Below are 1,221 nucleotides of genomic sequence, written 5' to 3'. Positions count from 1 at the left end.
TTTTTAGAGGACGGTTATATTCACTCATCTTTCAATGTCGCAAGCCCTGTCCTAGGAGCTAGGGATTCCACGTTGAACACGTGGCCTTCAGAGACCAGGCAGTTGCTGTTTCTTTCCCCTGGGTGCTTATGTACACGAGGGAGGCCGCCTGGGTGTAAAGAAAGGTGTGGTGGATGCACTGCGGAGGAGAGACAGGCTCCCACTTAGGGGCCATCTCCTAATTCCCCATTCCAGAGCAGGAGTCAGGTAGGGTCTCCTGTCCCTGAAGGGGCGGAACCCGGACGTGGGGCGTGGCCTAGTTGGACCTGGGCGGGGCCTGGAGGGAGGAGCCGCGAGCGGGGCCGGGCGGGGTCGAGGGCGGGGCCGGCTCTGAGGACTCCCTCCGCCGGTTCCGGGGCCTGCACCGGCCGCCAACAGGGTCGCGGGGTTGCCCTGCGCCTTCTTTTCCCGCCCGGCTCCGTGGCGGTGGCGGCCTGACAGGAAGCCTGAGTGGGATGCGGCTGACGCGGAAACGGTTCTGCTCGTTTCTCATCGCGCTGTACTGCCTCTTCTCCCTCTACGCCGCCTACTACGTCTTCTTAGGGCGTCGCCGCCTGGGGCCGGCCGCGATCCGCCGGGGCCTCAGGAAATGGGAGGCCGCGGCGCGGGGGAGGCGCGGCGGAGGTAGGACCGGGGCAGCGGCCTCTCTCCCCGGCTGCAAGCCCGGACGAGGGGCTGCGGGGCGCCGGGGGCGGGCTGAGCTGAGCCGCGCGGCCGCGGATCACCCCGGGCCTGGGAGGCGCTCGTCCCCTCCAGCCTCGTCAGCCAGCCCGTGGAGGATGTTCCTGATCCCCGCCTGAATCTCGCTCGCCGTCCCCATTCCCCACCTCTGAGTCTGACAGGCACGCACACTCTTAAAACACTTATGAAATATCCGAGACGTGGTCTCAAATGCCAGAGATTTGGGAATGCTGCCGGAAGGCCGCAAATCGCCCTGGGTTTAAGACATCCATTTCCATATTGAAACAAAGATTTCGTCTCTGATCGTGCAGCGACTTGAAAGGCCAGGGCTCTGTACCTCCAAGTTCTGGTCCCGTCCTGTATCTTAACTTATGTTAGGATCAGATCGAGCTTTATCTCCCCTTTATTCAGAATTTTGCACAATAGAGTATCCAAAACTGGTGGACACTACACTCTGAAGTCAAGTTTTTATGCATAGGTTACATATACACAATTGATAAA

The 1,221-nt window shown here is 60.8% G+C and overlaps 1 protein-coding gene across 1 annotated transcript in view; it reads left to right on the top strand.

The window, feature by feature from the left end:
- Positions 1 to 433: 433 nt before the first annotated feature.
- TMEM5 (transmembrane protein 5) overlaps positions 434 to 1,221 on the top strand; it is a 33,680-nt gene continuing 32,892 nt past the window's right edge. The window contains exon 1 of the mRNA XM_008593008.1: positions 434 to 663. Within this exon, the coding sequence (XP_008591230.1) occupies positions 495 to 663 (169 nt within the window). The 5' untranslated portion in view covers positions 434 to 494. The remainder of the gene's footprint in view (positions 664 to 1,221) is intronic.

Source organism: Galeopterus variegatus, unplaced genomic scaffold (genome assembly GCF_000696425.1).
Source record: "Galeopterus variegatus unplaced genomic scaffold, G_variegatus-3.0.2 Scaffold8603, whole genome shotgun sequence".
In the NCBI taxonomy this organism is placed as follows: Eukaryota; Metazoa; Chordata; class Mammalia; order Dermoptera; family Cynocephalidae; genus Galeopterus; species Galeopterus variegatus.
Note: the sequence above shows the minus strand (reverse complement) of the source record. Positions and strands in the feature narration are given on the sequence as shown.